Below are 19,983 nucleotides of genomic sequence, written 5' to 3' on the forward strand. Positions count from 1 at the left end.
TTATATATTCCCAGATAATCTCAGCCTAGAAAAGATTTTACGTCAACTAATAAAATCCATAATATCAAATGATAAAGTGAATTCCTTTATGAAGTGCTAAAGATAAGAAACAAAACTCTATGTCTAGTCCATCCGAAAATTCAGCGTGGATAGTCCATAACATTTTGTTTGTCATATTGGAATATGGCCTAAGGTATAGAATAAACTGTCTGTAGATAAAGACCCTAGAGAAAAAATATAAAAAGGAATTCGTTCACAATTTATATTGGAAGAAATCAATTTTCTCCTGTCACATCTACATGTATAAGCATATTTAGCTGTAACATTTTAGGAGGCCATATGTGTCCCGGTCATCTAAGGCTGCTACACAGATATGTGCCCCGGAGCCACGGCAAAGTGTGGCTCAGATCCCAGATTCAACCTGATTATGATTCCTGATTTGTCAGCACCCAAGTGGTAAAGGTCTGTGGCCTGCATCACTTTCCCACAACACTATGTGCTAGCGTCTGCTGTCCATTCCCTATCTAACACTTCACTTTGTAATTAGTGCCATGTGTCAAATTGAAGCATTGTAGTTGGGGCTACTGCCACCTGTAATACAGAGAGAAACCTATCGATCCATGAAGCCATACATACAGACACCCGACAAGTTCTTCCGACAGTCAAGACAACATAACATGAACCTTAGTACCTGGCAACACAATATACTGTTTATTATTCATACACACGTTCATGTTTATCAGGATAGTTTTCCTAAACGTAGAAGGAATTGTTTACTCACGACCTCTCTTTACCAAGGTCTTTTGTGAAAATCAGGCCCCACTTAGACATATGTCCTTGCAGTCAATCCTCTAGGCATGCTTCAGATCAGACTCATTGACGACCAAGATCTTCTTCCTGGCAAAGCCCTCGTCCTTGGAGATGTAGAGGATAGCCCCGTTACTGCTGTCGTCTTCCAAGAGGCCAACAAGGCCCTCGGCTATGGTCTCCGTCCTGGCAACAGTGGCAGATTGAGCAAACAAGTGAATGCGGGGTTGTCAAGTGAAACTATAGGGTGGTGCAGTTTGATACTGGGTGGTGAAAAATGTTACAGGGTGATGAAGTGATGCTACAGGGTGGTAAAGTGATGCTACAGGGTGGTAAAGTGATGCTACAGGGTGGTGAAGTGATGCTACAGGGTGGTAAAGTGATGCTAGAGTGTGGTAAAGTGATGCTACAGTGTGGTAAAGTGATACTACAGTGTGGTAAAGTGATGCTGCAGTGTGGTAAAGTGTTGCTACAGTGTGGTAAAGTGATGCTACAGTGTGGTAAAGTGATGCCACAGGGTGGTAAAGTGATGCTACAGTGTGGTGAAGTGATGCTACAGTGTGGTAAAGTGATGCTACAGGGTGGTAAAGTGATGCTACTGTGTGGTGAAGTGATGCTACAGGGTGGTAAAGAATGCTACAGGGTGGTAAAGTGATGCTACAGTGTGGTAAAGTGATGCTACAGTGTGGTGAAGAATGCTACAGGGTGGAGAAAAATGCTACAGGGTGGTAAAGTGATGCTACAGTGTGGTAAAGTGATGCTACAGTGTGGTGAAGAATGCTACAGGGTGGTGAAGAATGCTACAGGGTGGTAAAGTGATGCTACAGTGTGGTAAAGTGATGCTACAGGGTGGTGAAGAATGCTACAGGGTGGTGAAAATGCTACAGGGTGGTAAAGTGATGCTACAGTGTGGTGAAGAATGCTACAGGGTGGTGAAGAATGCTACAGGGTGGTAATGTTTGGTGGAGATGTGTCTTCAAGCAGACACGGCTGTGTGTGATGCATCTGTTTGGTGGAGATGTGTCTTTCAAGCAGACACGGCTGTGTGTGATGTATCTGTTGAGTGGAGATGTGACTTCAAGCAGACACGGCTGTGTGTGATGTATCTGTTGAGTGGAGATGTGTCTTCAAGCAGACACGGCTGTGTGTGATGTATCTGTTTGGTGGAGATGGATCTTCAAGCATACACGCCTATATTAGATGTATCTGTTGAGTGGAGATTCTTCAAGCAGACACGGCTGTGTGTGATGCATCTGTTTGGTGGAGATGTGTCTTCAAGCATACACGCCTATATGTGAATGTATCTGATGGGTGGAGATGTGTCTTCAAGCAGACACGGCTGTGTGTGATGTATCTGTTTGGTGGAGATGGATCTTCAAGCATACACGCCTATATTAGATGTATCTGTTTGGTGGAGATGTGTCTTTCAAGCAGACACGGCTGTGTGTGATGTATCTGTTGAGTGGAGATGTGACTTCAAGCAGACACGGCTGTGTGTGATGTATCTGTTTGGTGGAGATGTGTCTTCAAGCAGACACGGCTGTGTGTGATGTATCTGTTTGGTGGAGATGGATCTTCAAGCATACACGCCTATATTAGATGTATCTGTTGAGTGGAGATTCTTCAAGCAGACACGGCTGTGTGTGATGCATCTGTTTGGTGGAGATGTGTCTTCAAGCATACACGCCTATATGTGAATGTATCTGATGGGTGGAGATGTGTCTTCAAGCAGACACGGCTGTGTGTGATGTATCTGTTTGGTGGAGATGGATCTTCAAGCATACACGCCTATATTAGATGTATCTGTTTGGTGGAGATGTGTCTTCAAGCAGACACGGCTGTGTGTGATGTATCTGTTGAGTGGAGATGTGTCTTCAAGCAGAGTCGGCTGTGTGTGATGTATCTGTTTGGTGGAGATGTGTCTTCAAGCAGACACGGCTGTATGTGATGTATCAGCTCTCGGGACAAACTTACGTCATCTTCCCTATCTGTTGACACACATCATACTCGTACTGGAAGTAATTCACGCTCTCTTGCGTGATGTCCATCAGGGGAGTGTCCACTGGCTTCGGACAGATACAAGCGAACCGCAGGCCGAGCTGTTCCCTATCGGGGATGTCCTGAAGTAGAGCAGTTGATCCATCTGTCAGAGTACAGTTCCAAGACTGGTGATACGTGTTATGCAACAATCACTCACCCACTCACTTTCGATAACTTTACATCGACTGTAATTATATGGTAGTTGCGGCCATGGGGAAGGTGAGGTGAGGAAAGGTGAGGTGAGGTGAGGTGAGGTGAGGTGAGGTGAGGTGAAATTGGGTTTAACGCCGCGTCTTTTCATATGGTCTTACCGCCCATGCTCGTGTGTGGGCGACGATGCCGGATTTGGCAGCACAGTAGACGGGCGTGGTAAAATACACGTAGATACCTGCAACACACCATTTAACCCTTCGTGGGATCAGCATTTTCTGATTGTCATTTATTCCTTTTAAACTTGACATGACTTTAGTTTGCATAAGAGAAAACTTGTCATGACGTATTTGGTGAAGCTAATTTAACGTGCTTTCGATAAAATGAGGAATGATAAGACATCAAACCAACCTAAAACTGTGAAATATTGATAAAGCGATTGCTATTCAATGTATTTATCCCACCTAAATATGCCATATGTATTCTACCGGTCGTTGTCCGATCAGTCGGAATAGCGTGGTGATGATTTGAGTTTTATGTAAACGTGTCATCGTCCAGTTAGCTCACCTGCACAAGAGGCGGTGTTGATAATGGTCCCTCCTCTACCCCCTTTATCCTTCCTCATGTGAGCTATGGCTAGGTTCGTCCCGATCACAGTGCCACGCTGTAATTACAACTGTATGATAATACAAGGTTTGGTGGGTATTTGAATAGCGATTGACAGACTCTGCTTATACGTTCACACAGCCGACCACGTGACTGACCATCATGATGCTGATCATTGCCTCCCAGCGTCCCTCGTGCATGATGCCGGCGTTGTTCAGCATGATGTCCACACCGCCGAACCGAGCCACCGCCGTCTTGAAAACTTCTGTATCAACAAATAAACAAACATAGATTAAATGTTGACCTGGATTTGAACTTTACCATACTTAAAGCTGAAACTTCTCAATTATTTTCCAAACGTAGTGAAATGTTGTGTATGCTTAGTTATCACTGGGGCACAACAATGTCCGGTTTTCGTGATATTTCACATTTTGGGCATAGCTTGACCTCTTCATGTATGCTCGGGGGCACGGGTGGCCCAGTCGTCTAAGGCGCTGCGATTCGCTGTGCAGAGTAGCGTCCCTTGGACACGCCTGAAACCTATGATTGTGGGTTCGAATCCCGGTTCGACCCGATTATGTTTCTAGGTTTGTCAGCACAATACCCGTGCTCGTGGGTTTCGCCAAAGTGGTAAACGTCTGAGACCTGCATCACTTCGGGCTTTCCTCCCACATTTAGCTGACACGCCGTGATGTAACTGGATTACAGTTAAAAGCGGAGTTAAATCCAACTCACTCACGCACTCATGTATGCTCTTATATTATCAGAAACCACTGACACAATGAAACATTTACTTGTTTCCACCAATGGTGACGCCTGAATTTGTTTGAGAGGTTCCCAGTCACAATCGCATTTATGGCCATTACTCGGACGTTTTTGTTCTAAATGTATGGATATTTGTGTTTTGTTTGTTATGGGATTCAATACACATATGTTGCATGTTTTGTAGCTTGTTTTCTCCAAATGCATATTTAGCTCTGTATTTTACCTGTCTCGTGGATAGAGCGTCTGTCCGGAAAGCGAAAAGTCGGGCGTTCAATCCGCTGTCGCAGTGTTTCCCTGACCGTGCTCTGCATTAAGGGGACAAAACAGGGACTGATCGGCTTAGTTGTTGTTGTTGTTGTTTGTACTTGTATGCACGTGTGTAGCTGTTTGTACTTGTATGCACGCGTGTAGCTGTTTGTACTTGTATGCACGCGTGTGACTGTTTGTACTTGTATGCACGTGTGTGTCTGTTTAATCTTGTATGTACGCGTGTGATTATTTGTACTAGTATGCACGTGTGTGACTGTTTGTACTTGTATGCACGTGTGTGACTGTTTGTACTTGTATGCACGTGTGTGACTGTTTGTACTTGTATGCACGCGTGTGACTGTTTGTACTTGTATGCACGTGTGTGACTGTTTGTACTTGTATGCACCTGTGTGACTGTTTGTTCTTATATGCACGTGTGTGACTGTTTGTACTCGTATGCACGTATATGACTGTTTGTACTTGTATGTATGTGTGTGACTGTTTGTACTTGTATGCACGCGTGTGTCTGTTTGTACGTGTATGCACGTATGTGACTGTTTGTACTTGTATGCACGTGTGTGGCTGTTTGTACTTGTATGCACCTGTGTGGCTGTTTGTACTTGTATGCACCTGTGTGGCTGTTTGTACTTGTATGCATGTGTATGACTGTTTGTACTTGTATGCACGTATGTGACTGTTTGTTCTTGTATGCACGTGTGTGACTGTTTGTACTTGTATGCACGCGTGTAGCTGTTTGTACTTGTATGCACGTGTGTGGCTGTTTGTTCTTGTATGCACGCGTGTTGCTGTTTGTACTTGTATGCACGTGTGTGACTGTTTGTACTTGTATGCACGTGTGTGACTGTTTGTTCTTGTATGCACGCGTGTGACTGTTTGTACTTGTATGCACGCGTGTGTCTGTTTGTACGTGTATGCACCTGTGTGGCTGTTTGTACTTGTATGTACTAGTGTGGCTGTTTTGTACTTGTATGCACGTGTGTGACTGTTTGTACTTGTATGCACGTAAGTGACTGTTTGTACTTGTATGCACGTGTATGACTGTTTGTACTTGTATGTACGTGTGTGACTGTTTGTACTTGTATTCACCTGTGTGGCTGTTTGTACTTGTATGCACGTATGTGACTGTTTGTACTCGTATGCATGTGTATGACTGTTTGTACTTGTATGTACTAGTGTGGGTGTTTGTACTTGTATGCACGTATGTGAATGTTTGTACTTGTATGCACGTGTGTGACTGTTTGTACTTGTATGCATGTGTATGACTGTTTGTACTTGTATGTACTAGTGTGGGTGTTTGTACTTGTATGCACGTGTGTGACTGTTTGTACTTGTATGCACGTGTGTGACTGTTTGTACTTGTATGCACGTATTTGACTGTTTGTACTTGTATGTACGTGTGTGACTGTTTGTACTTGTATTCACCTGTGTGGCTGTTTGTACTTGTATGCACGTATGTGACTGTTTGTACTTGTATGCACGTATGTGGCTGTTTGTACTAGCATGTACGTTTGTGAACGTTTGTACTTGTATTCACCTGTGTGCCTGTTTGTACTTGTATGCGCGTATATGTATGTTTGTACTTGTATGCACGTATGTGACTGTTTGTACTTGTATGCACTTGTGTGGCTGTTTCTACTTGTTTGCACATGTGTGACTGTTTGTACTAGCATGCACGTTTGTGAATGTTTAAACTTGTATGCACGTGTTTTGCTTTTTGTACTTGTCCTAACTTATACAATATTGCAGTTTAACATGGATACCTAACTCAGGCACATTATACTGACTTTGAGCCGATCAGTCCTTGTTTTATCCCATTAATACAATGCGCTAGGCAGGGTAGTAACAAGTACCTTCTCTTGACATCTTTAGGTATGACGCGGCCAGGGGATCGAACAACCGACCTTCCACTCTCTGGACCTACGCACTTTCCAATAGACGGCGGAGTCAGTCCTAAGTTTGATATGAATAATCACATTCAACTATTCACTCGGAAATGGTGCATATGTACAGCCCGGGCACTGGGTCACGTGACGTTCTTCACCTTCCATGTTGCTGGCACTAGTGACGTCACACTGCATAAACACGACGTCATCTTGGTACTTTTGCATCAGCTCTGCCTCCAGCTTCTTTCCACCATCTGCGTTGACATCGGTAATACACACCTGAGATGGACAAACATAAATATTGTCAACCATACACAAAGCGACATATTTAGAACGTGTATGTGTGTGTGTGTGTGTGTGTGTGTGTGTGTGTGTGTGTGTGTGTGTGTGTGTGTATCGGCTCACATGAATTAGGATTAAAGGGTTTTTGCTGTATGTCAATGCATATCTTTACCTTGCAGCCTTTTTCCAACAACGCACGTGCAAATGCTACGCCAATTCCCCCGATACCCCCTGTGAGAAATGCTGTTTTTCCTTTGAGTTGCATAGCTATCTTGGACACTGACGAAGCTTGGACCAACACTGATGATGAACTTGGTCTTGTCCAGAGCTATAGCACAATGTTATAGGGCCCTGTCATGTGACAAAATTGACGTATGACAACCACATAGCTTAGTCATCGGCACGTGTGGACGCAATGGGGGTTTAGATTAAACTTTGGTGGAGGGTAACAGCCAACCTGACGTTGCATTATCGTTCACGTTAGCATTGGATAAAGAGTTTATATGGTGGCCAATAAGCACATTGAAATGTTTTCGCAATGCTAATGTGTTTTTTTAATATACCACCGTGTCAGAAGTCTGTACCTGTTAAGACTTTACTTCAGCAAATCATTAGGAACATACTACAAAACTACAGAACAAGTTGGTCACATAAAGAGTGACCAATGGAGGGGCACGCAGATTGTATAACGCGAGACTCCACATCACGAAGTGGCATGCACAAAGCATTGGACATTGTATCACACCTGGTTAACGATCATTTGGTATACATAGTCTTTCCCAAATCCTTAGGGAGTCTACCACCAAGCAGTCTCCTCGGTGCTATATGGTAGCAACCACATTACAAACAAATGTTACACGGCAATGCTGGTGATTCAACTGCTGGCCAGTTTACATATACATCTGAAATGCGTAGATCAGTCCCTCTTGTTATATTTAGATCCATGTAATCTTAGTAAATGTGTGTATTAAATTGATGCACTGCGACACAATGGAGCAAATGCACTGATCATGTCTCTGTGTGGAGCAGGGTATACACCCTAGAAACTCTTAAACGTTTTGTGAGCCGAACAGATAAATCTGGCTTGTTCCTGCTTAAGCCCTTCAGTGTGGTCACCAGGCTATCTATTGGTCCAGCTAGTGACACTAAATGTAACACAAAGGCAAATTGTAGGAATCTCTTCATTTTTCACAAGAATATAAAACATCAGTTCAATATGAAATTGAATGGAACTATAGCAACTAATTATAAGGAGGTCCAATATGCACTTAATGAATAATAGTTCGCTTGATGCAAAGGAGGACGTGATAAATCTGTTGTTGTATTCAAGTGTCTAATGAATGTTTGTTATGAGTACTCTAACCGCTAGTTTCATTGAGTAGCGGGGAAATTGTGTCATGAGCTGATCTTGCATAAACAAGTGTTCCATCGGGTGTATTAGTATTTGTTCCGTTTGTTCTAGATTGGCCTTCAATAAGACAATTCTTGTCACCTGTGGTGATGGATGAATATTGTAACGCGGATTACAAACATTTCTGTTCCCTCAACATGACGCTGAAAAACGTTCGTGCCAGAGTCGGCAACAGTGGAAGTGGGAGACATTAAGATAAGGGACCATCCCTAAAAAACTTCTTGTCATATATCTTCATTCATCAGAGGATGTTTATTATATCATTCCCCGCCGCAGCGATACTTCCATTACGTTCGGTGCTTTAGTGTAAATCAAAGGCAACTTGCAACACTGCTGCAACGGAGGCTGCACTGAAGGCTAATTAGATTAGGGATAATATATGAAAATATGTTTCTGCAGCTACAGCTACAAACCAGATCTTTTTATTATTCAAAATTATGAATTATGTTTTAAGAAAATCACCTTACAACAATGTAAATATTTTTTTCAAGAATGTTTGGGGACAATATATTTTTCGATAAATTCCCAGGTCCCCACCTCCCAAGAATATCAAATGGTCGCTCCACAATAATAACCCCAGTAAGGTGTCAGGAGACAGAGCAACAGGCCCTAAAAGAGGGGTGGTGTAACAACTCAAGTACCAATGTCAATATCGGGTGTGACCACCATTTGCGTTGATGTAGGCGAGGCGGCGGCGCACTGAAGACAACATATGATTGAAAACAGCCTGGGGAATATTGTCAACCATAGATTAGAGCTGTCCATATGAAACCTGGACTCATTTGTGAAAAGTATACTGTCCACGTCTTGTCTTAGGAACCTCAGATGTCAACACCAAGCTAGGCGTGTCTAACGGTGACGTGGAAGCAATTTGGGGCATATCGCAGAACGTCGGGGCCGGATGTTGAGCCCCCCTCAACCAGTTGCGTACGGTTCTGTCACTAATTGGTTTCAACCCAGGAATTGTCCGAGGTAATGGTGTAGCAGTTTAGTATCGATTCCTTAGATGCACTGACCGAATATGCTTGTCTTGTTGACGTGACGTCACACGTGGGCGACCGGCCCGTCGCAAGTCATGAGTGTTTCCCTGCTGTAGATAACGTCTCCAAAGACACGACATTGTGTTTCGATGAACATTAAAATGTCTGGCAACTTCGTTATGCGGCATTCCTCTTTGCAGCATACCCAGGGCGCGTAGATGTTGGTTTTCAGCAAGCCGTGACATTGCGTAAGCTTTGTTTACGGTTAGTACCTGATAGCTAAACTATCATTGTGAGCTGTTCACATTAATAAATACACGTGTGTGAGTATCAACAAATACGTAAACATCCAAATTGTGAGCAATGCATTAACATGAACGAGGAAACTGTGAATGACGAAATCGAAGATATGTCTTCATAAATATGCATTGAAAGATGCATTATTGAATTGCAGAATATATTTATATTTATTGTATTTTACATTAAGCACAGTTACTGTTTTCCGTTTGTATAGTTTCAGTTTTCATTTGACTTTTGTGATTTTAATTTGATTTTTCATGTTTCATGTTTGTTTCAGAAGTTTTTAGTAATAATCATGCATTTCCTTCTATGTCCAGTCTCCCTTTTTCTGTTTGCTTTTCTAGTTCAAAGGAGAACGTTTGACGCTCGAAAAACAATTTCCACAACGTTTCCATGTCCCTTATGGGCGGTCACAAGTTTCTCAAATACTTTTTACGCTAACCGATAAATATGGAAATGAGATCGCCTTGCATGAACTACTTTCAAGCCCTATACTCTGATACACTCCATACACTGCCTAACCTTTCGAAAATGAAAATGGGTATCCCAATGTGCCGCCGTCCTTCTGGAGACAAACATGGGTGCAGGTCATTTATTTTGGGCCATACGCGGTTCAGTCAAACATTATATTCACACGCAGATTCTTCATTTACACCTTAACACACCTTAAAACATCCATTATTTTAAGAACAACGTTATATGACAACGAGACCATTACCCTCGTGCGTTTCCGTAGATATCATGTATTAGGAATTTCAGCAACAAAGGCTTGCATAATAAATTTTATTCTAAACAAATGATACTGAAACAGAAACACACTCGGCTAATGATCTATATGTATCGATAACAGTTTTGTTTGTTGTTTAACGCCGCACTCGGCAATATTTCAGCTATATGACGGCTGTCTGTAAATAATCCAGTGATTGACACCATGAGCATCGATCTACGCAATTGGGATACGATGACATGCATCAACCATGTCAGCGGGCCTGATCACTCGATCCCGTTAGTCGCCTCTTACGAGTTAAAAGATCAATGTCACCTGCACTAGATGGCTTGTTTATTTCAATCCCGTTCGTAAAGAGCGCCAATGGCAGTGTTATTGAGGGGACGAAAAAACTCCTAAAGAAAATCTTAATGTAGAATTTGATGTGGGTTACCTTTTGGGGACGGAATAGAAATATATTCGTAAATCATATTCAGTATGTTTCCCCAAACAAGAATACACGTATCAACTAACTCTTATTTCGGATATAAATCGCCATTAGTTTTAGTGTTAACCAGACGCATTATCGCAGTAAATGAGGTTTTATGAAACTGTGGACTGTGTAGGCTACCATATCCCTGTTGTGGTCGCTATGGCACATGTAAAGCGGCAGTAAAATCCACTAATAGTTCATAGCTATGTTATCGTTGCACCCGCTAAACCCAAACAATCTTTGACTAGACTGCTGAATAGACGTTTGTTGATTCGGTTGCCGACAAATGACCTCTCTGTCCCAAGTGTTAAATAGTTTAACTAAAATAATTTCAGGGTATCAGACGTGAGCACGACGTTTTGTTTTTATGGAAACAACAGACATTGCACTTATCTTCGTTTCCATTCCAGAGAGATAACGGACTTCCATGATGTCTCTGTCGATTAAAGCTGTTTTTCTTCTCCAGATGAGAAGTATATTGCATTGAGTCTAAAGGACGGGAGTCCCTGGGTGCAAGTTATAACCTTGTCAATATCACTATGCGACGTGTACATCGCAGTGGGGGGGACGTGTCCGTGTCCGTGAAGTAGTCAGCAGATAACACTATCTTACGTCAGATGAATAACTGTAGTCGTGGAGATCAGAGGACCGCCACACCAATTACGTCAGTAAACATTAACTCTAATTAAGAGAGAAACCTGGAATTCTGTGAGTGACTGAGTGGTCGTTTTTCAGGTCCTTTGAGACTAATTATCAAGCCATTTCCTTCATAACTCTACCATTCCTGGCAGCGTGATCATTCGATAGCACCTGCTCTTTGTTAAAAACCATGGCGGAGATTTTCCTAATAGTCACGCCACCTTTTGTGACTTTTTTCAAACCAGTTATTTGATAATTTATGCCTTTTTATGAGACTATTGGAATTCGTTCAGCGTTAAATGTAGCTTATATCCGTCTACCTCCTTCTGTGAACTGCTGGACATATGCTCGTGACATATATACTGACTGATGGTGGACTGTGTCAGAAGACGTTAATATGTATATCAACAGTGCGCTGTACATTATCCACGTTAACTTATATCGGATTATAGATATGTCTGTGCCGTTTGAAACATAAGAAGAAACGCCTGTTTTGTAAGTTGGGAAAAAGTTATGGCTATTTCAGCTACATGACTGCATTATGAACTACACAGCCGCTGGGATGCAGCAAGAAGACAAAACAGCCAGACGCTGGGGGAACATATTCCTTCTCCCATGTCGCGTTATGTAGCACAGTGTCTGTAATCAAACAAAGTGGAATCTGTTTCTATCAAACATATAACTATGCTTATTATGTATCATCATACCAAAAAGCACCTGTGTCTAATCACTTCTTCCTTTGAAATTGTGAACTTATTTCCAACACAAACTTACGGAAAATACGAATATGGTGCATCTCTGTGGGATAGTGCATGCTTTATTCCACCCAAAGTGAACTTTGGTTAAGGATTCCAGATCGAATACAAAACCCGGTGGTGTTCTGGACACCAGGCTGCCGAACACATCTCAGGTTTGCGACCTGGAATCCTTATTCATGGTTCACGTTCGATGAAATAAAACAAACGCATTAGAAGGTAAGTGATAACGGATCGTCGGTATGTACATTGTTAAAATATTTTAGATTTTGTAGCCGGTCGGCGGAGATCAAGACACAAAACTGCGGAACGAGACGATCCGTTGCTCCCAGTAGAAGTAGTGAGATATGGAAAAACGAATATAAAACGAGGAACGGATAAACGAATACCAATACTGTGAGTTACCCCACAACGTAACGTCCCGCCCACTCATAAATACTATGAGTTCCCGAATAATATGACGTCCCGCCCCACTCAGTAATACTATGAGTTCCCGAACAATATGACGTCCCACTCCACTCATTATTACTATGAGTTCCCGAATAATATGACGTCCCGTCCAACTCATTATTACTATGAGTTCCCGAACAATATGACGTCCCACTCCACTCATTATTACTATGAGTTCCCGAATAATATGACGTCCCGTCCAACTCATTAATACTATGAGTTCCCGAACGATATGACGTCCCGCCCCTCTCATTAATACTATGAGTTCCTGAACAATATGACGTCCCGTTCCACTCATTCATACTATGACTTCCTGAACAATATGACGTCCCGCTCCACTCATTAATACTATGAGTTCCCGAATAATATGACGTCCCGTCCAACTCATTAATACTATGAGCTCCCGAATAATATGACGTCCCGCCCCACTCATTAATACTGTGAGTAACCCCACAATATGACGTCCCGCCCCACTCATTAATACTTTGAGTTCCCGAACTATATGACGTCCCGCCCCATCTAATAATACTGTGAGTTCCCGAACAATATGACGTCCCGTCCCACTCATCAATACTGTGAGCTCCCGAACAAAATGACGTCCCGCCCCGCTCATGGAGACTAAGAGATCATCCGGATTCACCCATTTAGTGATATCTTATGATTTGTTCAGTATTGTATAACACGTTTATCATAATATTAGCAATACTTCATTAGTAAAATACAGTGACATTGATTGAGGAGGTGGGAGGAGACTGTGTAATTAATGTCAGCCCCCGAGAAGGCAAAGTAAGGTATAAGCAAACAGGCCGAGCAGGAGTGGTGGTGCTAAATTGTTTCTCTGTATTACTATGTACTCACGGGATCTCGTTATGTCATTAACCAGGGGTGCTTCAGCTCGTGTATCCTTTTAATATATTCGTCATTGCTATTCAGCCCAGAGAAAGTGTTAGAAATATTTTTTTTTAAATATTTCAATGAAACAAAATTAATGACTCCGTGTTACTGCGGTTCGGCTGTAATAAAGCAATATTGACATAGAAAGGGAATTTTTCAAATTTAAAAGAAACTACAATGGCTTTGTTTCAAATAACAAACGTTTGGTGTCTTGTTACCCATAGCTGGGTACTCTGCACCGTGGGCGCCTGGGCTGGCAGCCTTTGTGTTTTCGGCAGAACCTCCTGATCTCAATATGATTCTACTGGCCACCGAGCAAGGATGCATACATCTGCATCTGCACATGACAACAAATACTCGACAGACTGACACAGATAAAACAGAACATTGAACTACGACAGCAATATGCCACAACTATCTGCGGTATCTTGTTCAGTCCACCACTATAATATATAAACTACCGGGCAAAAGAAAGTTTTCACTTTAAAAATAGTTGTATAAAAAGCAAAAAAGCTGGTACAGGTTTGAACCCCCACAGAAAACATTCGCCCAAATCTTGAGACATTGGTCCAAATGCACGTGCGTGATTGTGGCATAAATACCGACGTTGGACAGAGCAGGCATTCAGTAAGCAAAAAAAACACCAAGAATATGCCAAGACTTACACAAGCGCAAAGGGACAGAGCGATCGGTATGGCCAATATGGGGCTACTCAACGTCAGATAGCCAGAACCTTAAACTGCTCCCAGACCACTATCAGCAAGTTGATTATCCGCTACCAACAGACAGGACAGACTCAAGACCGGCCAAGATCGGGAAGACCGAGAGTGACAACACCGGCCGAAGACCGCTACATCCGGCAGATTCACCTCCGAAACATATTTGTGACAACGGCGTCAACAGCACTAGGGCATGCCATCAGCAGACGAACAGTCCTTCGACGACTTCGTACGGCTGGTATACGACCCTACCGACCCTTCCGTGGAATGGCCTTGACTAGTCTACACCGTCAACGCAAACTTCAATGGGCACGAACTGTACGTCGGTGGAAGCGACGTGACTGGGCGAGAGTGCTCTTTACAGATGGAAGTCGGTTCTGTCTGTTCAAGAACGATGGCAGAGCTCGAGTTTTTCGACGAAGGGGAGAGCGACTGGCGCCAAACTGCATTAGAGAAGTTCACCAGTTTGGAGGTGGAGGCGTCATGGTATGGGGTGGCATTTGTGGCCAGATTACAACACGGCTGGTTGTAATCCGAGGAAACCTGAATGCTCAGCGATACAGGGATAAAGTGTTGAGACCTGTTGTGGTGCCCTTTATTCACCATCAGCCAAGAGGATTAATTTTGCAACAAGACAACGCAAGGCCTCACACCGCCCGAATTGTTCAAGACTACCTGAACAACGTTAACGTCAACGTATTGCCCTGGCCACCTTGTTCTCCAGACATGAACCCCACTGAACATCTCTGGTATCATCTTGATCGTCAGCTGAGACAACATGTACCGCCTCCAGCGAAGCGACAGGAACTTGAACAGACTCTATTGAACTTATGAAACAGGATTCCTGTTGACGTTATCCGCCGACTGACGACGTCAATGAGGAGGCTGTGTTGGCGTGCATGGAGGTCCAGGGTGGTCACATTCGCTATTGATGACATGTTACCTGACTACTGTGTCATTAATGGACTCTTCATGCACTTTTTCAATGAACTCTGATTTGTGTAGTTTTTGATTTGGACCCCTTGACTCTTTCTTTGTGTATTGCGGAGAATGCAATATCGGCATTACAATGCATTTTCATTCTAATTCATGGAAAATGATTTCTGTTTATAAATTAATCATCATAAATCTCACATATGCCTTTGTTTTTGGTGTTTGGTCAAGTGAAGTTTGTGAAAACTTTCTTTTGCCCGGTAGTTTATCTTGCTTTACTCTCCTTAGTTAGTAATGTAATGAGGACACTATTTCAAAACATTCGAGCATACATGTCTACATGTAGTTTCCAATTAATCAGACATTATATCTAAAAACTGCAATCATTACATAAACAGTTATTTGTCTGAAAATGAGTCCAAATATTTGATGCCATGTATCTCTAATTGCAACCCGAGTCGTCTAATTTTAGAGCTTCACTATGCGTGGATTGTCCAACCATGCATGGCTAGTTTCTCCATGGCTCAGTGTAATCCGTGTAGTCACTGACCAGTATAATCTGTTTGGGAGAGATTATCAATGGACATTCGGGTGTCTGGGTAGGGACAAGTTGAGATTGAAATTAATAAAGCAGTGTATTGATTCCAAGTCTAAGTAATGGAATAAGATTAATTATTTTTTTTTCAGAAATGTTATTGAAATAATATTCTTTGACAATATAGAGATTAATAGCAGTTTATAGAATATTGTCCATGGAACTCCTTGTAGCTGAAATACTTAAACAAACACGTAGGTAGTTCAGTAGTTACATTTCTAGCATTTCCGACAGTACAGTTGAATCTTATGCTTGTCGTGAACACTGAAGTGTCTATGTGGAATAATTGTTGAATTTTATGCTTGTCGTGAACACTGAAGTATCTACAGTAAACTACGGTTATAACGAACACGCTTATAACGAACTAACGGATATAACGAACTAACTTTTTAGTCCCGACTATAGGCTGTAGTTATGCTGTATATATGCTTATAACGAATTACGGTTATAACGAACTAAAATTAGAAGTCCCTTTGAGTTCATTATAACCGTAGTTTACTCTATGTGGAATAATTGTTGTGTCTTATGCTTGTTATGAACACTGAAGTGTCTGCATGGAATAATTGTTGAATCTTATGCTTGTCATGAACACTGAAGTGTCTATGTGGAATAATTGTTGAATCTTATGTTTGTCGTGAATACTGAAGTGTGTATGTGGAATAATTGTTAAATCTTATGTTTGTCATGAACACTGAAGTGTCTATGTGGAATAATTATTGAATCTTATGCTTGTCTTGAACAGTGAAGTGTCTATGTGGAATAATTGTTGTGTCTTATGCTTGTTATGAACACTTCAGTGTCTGCATGGAAAAATTGTTGAATCTTATGCTTGTCGTGAACATTGAAGTGTCTATGTGGAATTATTGTTGAATCTTATGTTTGTCATGAATACCAAAGTGTCTATGTGGAATAATTGTTGAATCTTATGCTTGTCGTGAACACTGAAGTGTCTATGTGGAATAATTGTTGAATCGTATGCTTATCATGAACACTGGTGTGTCTATGTGGAATAATTGTTGAATCTTATGCTTGTCGTGAACACTGAAGTGTCTATGTGGAATAATTGTTGAATCTTATGTTTGTCATGAACACTGATGCGTTTTTGCGGACTAATGGTTGAATATTATGCCTGTCGTGAACACTGTAATGTCTGTGTGGAACAATTGTTGAATCTTGTACTTGTCATGAACACTAAAGTGTGTATGTGGACTTATTGTTGAATCTTATGCTTGTCATAAACACTGAAATGTCTGTTTTGACTTATTGCTGAATCTTATGCTTGTCGTGAACAATGAATTGTGTATTTTGAATAATTGTTGAATCTTATGTTTATCGTGAACACCGAAGTGTCTATGTGGAATAATTGTTGAGTCTTATTCTTGTCGTGAACACTGAAGTGTCTATGTGGAATGATTGTTGAATCTAATGTTTGTCGTGAAAACTGAAGTGTCTATGTGGAATAATTGTTGAATCTTATGCTTGTCGTGAACACTGAAGTGGCATCGTGATGTAATTGTTGAATGTTATGTTAGTTGTGAACAATGGAGTGTCTATATGGAATAAATGTTGAATCTTACATTTGTCATGAACACCGAGGTGTCTATGTGGAATAATTGTTGAATCTTATGGTTGTCGTGAACACCAAAGTTTCTGTATGGAATAATTGTGGAATCTTGTGCTTGTCGTAAACTCTGAAGTGTCTGTTTGGAATAATTGTTGAATCTTATGTTTGTCGTGAACACTGAAGTGTCTATGTGGAATAATTGTTGAATCTTATGCTTGTCGTGAACACTGAAGTGCCTATGTGGAATAAGTGTTGTGTCTTATGCTTGTTATGAACACTGAAGTGTCTGTATGGAATAATTGTTGAATTTTATGCTCATGAAAAAAATATTTAACCTTATGTTTGTCATGAACACTGAAGTGTCTATTTGGTCTAATTGTTGAATCATATTCTTGTAGTGAACACTGAAGTGTCTGTGTGGACTAATTCTTGAATCTTGTGCTTGTTATGAACACTGAAGTGTCTATGTGGAATAATTCTTAAATCTTATGCTTGTTATGAACATAAAAGTGCCTGTATGAAAAAAAGTATTTAATCTTATGCTTGTCGTGAACACTGAAGTGTCTAATTGGACTAATTGTTGAAACTTGTTCTTGTAATGAACACTGAAGTGTCTATATGGAATAATTCTTGAATCTTATGCTTGGTATGAACATAAAAGTGCCTGCATGAAAAAAATATTTAACCTTTTGCTTGTAGTGAACACTGAAGTGTCTTTTTGGAATAATTGTTGAATCTTATGCTTATCGTGAACAATGAAGTATATATGTGGAATAATTGTTGAATCTTGTGTTTATCGTGAACAATGAAATGTCTATGTGGAATAATTGTTGAATCTTATTCTTGTCGTGAACACTGTAATATCTATGTGGAAGAATTCTTGAATCTGATGTTTGTCGTGAACACTGATGTGTCTATGTGATATAATTCTTGAATATTATGCTTGGCGTGAACACTGAAGTGTCTATGTGGAATAATTCTTGAATCTTATGCTTGGCGTGAACACTGAAGTGTCTATGTGGAATAATTCTTGAATCTGATGTTTGTCGTGAATACTGAAGTGTCTATGTGGAATAATGTTTGAATCTTAGGCTTGTTGTGAACACTGAAGTGTCTATGTGGAATAATTGTTGAATCTTAGGCTTGTCGTAAACACTGAAGTGTCTATGTGGAATAATTGTTGAATCTTATGCTTGTCATGAACACTGAAGTGTCTATGTGGAATAATTCTTGAATCTTATGCTTGTTATGAACACTAAAGTGTTAGCATGAAATAATTGTTGTATCTTATGTTTGTCGCTAACAATGAAGCGTCTATGTGGACTAATTGTTGAATCTTGTGCTTGTCGTGAATACTGAACTGCCTATATGGAATAATTGTTGAATCTGTATTTGTCATGAACAATGAAGTGTCTATGCGGACTAATTGTTTAATCTAATGCTTGTCGTGAACACTGAAGTGTCTGTGTGGAATAATTGTTGAATGTTGTACTTGTCATGAACACTAAAGTGTATATGTGGAATTAATGTTGAGTCTTGTGTTTGTCATAAACACTGAAGTGGATAGGTGGACTTATTGTTGAATCTTATGCTTGTCGTAAACACTGTAATGTTTATGTGGACTAATTGTTGAATCTTGTGATTGTCATAAACACTGAAGTTTCTATTTGGACTTATTGTTGAATCTTATGCTTGTCGTGAACACTGAAATGTCTGTGTGGAATAATTGCTGAATCTTATGCTTGTCATGAACAGTGAAGTGTCTATGTTGAATAATTGTTGAATCTTATGCTTGTCGAGAACACTGAAGTGTTTATGTGGAATAATTGTTTTGTCTTATGCTTGTTATGAACACTGAAGTGTCTGCATGGAATAATTGTTGAATCTTATGCTTGTCGTGAACACTGAAGTGTCTATGTGGAATAATTGTTAAATATTATGTTTGTCATGAATACTGAAGTATCTATGTGGAATAATTGTTGAATCTTGTGCTCGTCGTGAACACTGAAGTGTCTTTGTGGAATAATTGTTGTGTCTTATGCTTGTCGTGAACACTAAAGTGTCTGCATGAAATAATTATTGAATCGTAAGTTTGTAGTGAACACTGAAGTGTCTATTTGGATTAATTGTTGAATCTTATGCTTATCGTGAACAATGAAGTATCTATGTGAAATAATTGTTGAATCTTGTTCTTATCGTTAACACCGAAGTGTCTATGTGGAATAACTGTTGAGTCTTATTCTTGTCGTGAACACTGAAGTGTGTGCATGAGTTAAGTATTGAATCTTATGCTTGTCGTGAACACTGAAGTGTCTAATCGGACTAATTGTTGAATTTTATGCTTGTCGTTAACACTGAAGTGGCTCCGTTGTGTAATTGTTAAATCTTATATTAGTTGTGAACAATGAAGTGTCTATATGGAATAAATGTTGAATCTTATGTTTGTCATGACCACTGAGGTATCTATGAACACTAAACTGTTTGTATTTAATAATTGTGGAATCTTGTGCTTGTCGTCAACACAGAAGTGTCTGAATGTAATAATTGTTGAATCTTATGTTTGTCGTGAACACTGAAGTGGCTTCGTGGTGTAAATGTTGAATGTCATGTTAGTTGTGAACACTGAAGTGTCTATGTGGACTTATTGTTGAATCTTATTCTTGTCGTGAACATTGAAATGTCTGTGTGGACTAATTGCTGAATTTTATGCTTGTCGTGAACAACGAAGTGTCTATGTGGTA

At 40.7% G+C, this 19,983-nt stretch overlaps 1 protein-coding gene across 1 annotated transcript; it reads right to left on the reverse strand.

Annotated features, from left to right (window-relative positions):
* Nucleotides 1-824: 824 nt before the first annotated feature.
* Nucleotides 825-7,068, reverse strand: LOC139464734 (15-hydroxyprostaglandin dehydrogenase [NAD(+)]-like). The gene is made up of 7 exons (XM_071246252.1): nt 6,976-7,068; nt 6,680-6,800; nt 3,762-3,868; nt 3,565-3,661; nt 3,159-3,235; nt 2,782-2,927; nt 825-993 (listed from the first exon to the last, which is right to left on the reverse strand). The coding sequence occupies exons 1-7, from the start codon at nt 7,066-7,068 to the stop codon at nt 852-854; spliced, it is 783 nt and encodes a 260-aa protein (XP_071102353.1). The 3' UTR covers nt 825-851.
* Between the last annotated feature and the right edge of the window lie 12,915 nt (nt 7,069-19,983).

This window comes from Haliotis cracherodii, unplaced genomic scaffold (assembly GCF_022045235.1).
Source record: "Haliotis cracherodii isolate W230 unplaced genomic scaffold, xgHalCrac1.p SCAF_1, whole genome shotgun sequence".
NCBI classification, from domain to species: Eukaryota; Metazoa; Mollusca; class Gastropoda; order Lepetellida; family Haliotidae; genus Haliotis; species Haliotis cracherodii.